General features: G+C 48.8%; 1 protein-coding gene across 1 annotated transcript in view; it reads right to left on the reverse strand.

Annotated features, from left to right (window-relative positions):
- Positions 1 to 1,331, reverse strand: part of LOC311311252 (acidic mammalian chitinase-like) — a gene marked incomplete at both ends in the record, with an annotated part of 2,186 nt that extends 855 nt beyond the window's left edge. Inside the window, 4 exons of the mRNA XM_084440933.1 lie at positions 1 to 103; positions 353 to 475; positions 847 to 1,032; positions 1,296 to 1,331. The exon at positions 1 to 103 is cut by the window's left edge and continues 36 nt beyond it. Of these exons, the coding sequence (XP_084297059.1) occupies positions 1 to 103; positions 353 to 475; positions 847 to 1,032; positions 1,296 to 1,331 (448 nt within the window). The remainder of the gene's footprint in view (positions 104 to 352; positions 476 to 846; positions 1,033 to 1,295) is intronic.
- Positions 1,332 to 1,367: the final 36 nt, after the last annotated feature.

Raw genomic sequence — 1,367 nt, forward strand, 5'->3', positions numbered from 1 at the left:
TCAGGGGGTATCTGCCTTGGCCGCAGAAGGTCCCGCTGAAGTCGTCGAGGTCCAGACTCCAGACCATCGCCCCCCCGAAGCCGGACTGCTTCAGCCAGTCGATCTGCCCAGAGGAGGGCGAGGGCGGGGTCATATACGCATCACATGACCCTCAGGCGTGATGGACCGCCATCAGACAGCCGACATCAACATCAGTGACACACACACACACACAACACACACACACACACACACACGCACACACACACACACACACACACACAAGGTCAGACCATCAGACAGCTGACCCCAACATCAGTGTGACACACACACACACACACACACACACACACACACACACACACACACACACCTTGGCCAGGAAGCTCTTCACATTGTCGTATCCCACCCACACCCTCTGGCTGTTGTAGGCGTAGGGCACTTCCTGGGCGGAGTCCCAGGCCTGCGTGGCACCCTGCTTCAGGAAGGTGCAGATCTGAGAGACAACAAGTGAAAAATATTATATTTCAATTATAATGTTTTTAAAGAAGAAACACTTCTTTATACTTTGCTTTTATACTATGTTTTTTTGTGGTAAACTTTTGACTTACACTTTTTAAAAGTCCATGTTAAATATACTTTAAATTAAGTACATGTATACTTGTGATAACTTTAGTATACATTCATTATATTTCTAATACACTAAAGTATACTACTTTATGACCAGGAGAGGGACAAGGTTAGTGGCCTCCTGCTACACACACACACACACACACGCACACACTCTCTCTCACATACACATACATACACACACACACACACACACACACGCACGCACTCACTTGACACACACACACACACACTGACCTCGTAATAGGACCAGAAGCCGGCCTGGCGTGTGAAGGGTCCGGCGGGGCCCGGCCCAGCGGCGGGGGCCCCCACCCCGGTGTTGGAGAGGGAGGCCAGGTTGAAGGTGTGGCCGTAGGTCGGGAAACCAACCAGCAACTTCTCAGCGGGGGCTCCGTTGCTCTTCCAGTAGTTCATGGCGTAGTCCTGAGAACATTTTAACCATTTATTTACGTCCACACAGAGAAATTACATACAGGGACACAAATACACAAATTCATTTTGTGTCTCTGCAGTCCTTTATTTTTGTTTGTCTCTCTTTGTACCCGGGCTGCGCCCAGGGCTGATGTAACAGTTGGTTGGGGGGGGGCATTATAAATAAAAATAACATAACATAACAAATACCGATAGTTCACTTAATACACAGATCACAAGGTCATGGACCCGCGACAGAACTTTGTTTTTCATACATTCCTCAAGGGTGCAGGTAGCAGCGTCTCTGCCATATTAGGAGACTGCCTAGAGTATGAGGGCAGAGACAG

Source organism: Borostomias antarcticus (genome assembly GCF_949987555.1).
Source record: "Borostomias antarcticus genome assembly, chromosome: 7".
Taxonomy (NCBI): Eukaryota; Metazoa; Chordata; class Actinopteri; order Stomiiformes; family Stomiidae; genus Borostomias; species Borostomias antarcticus.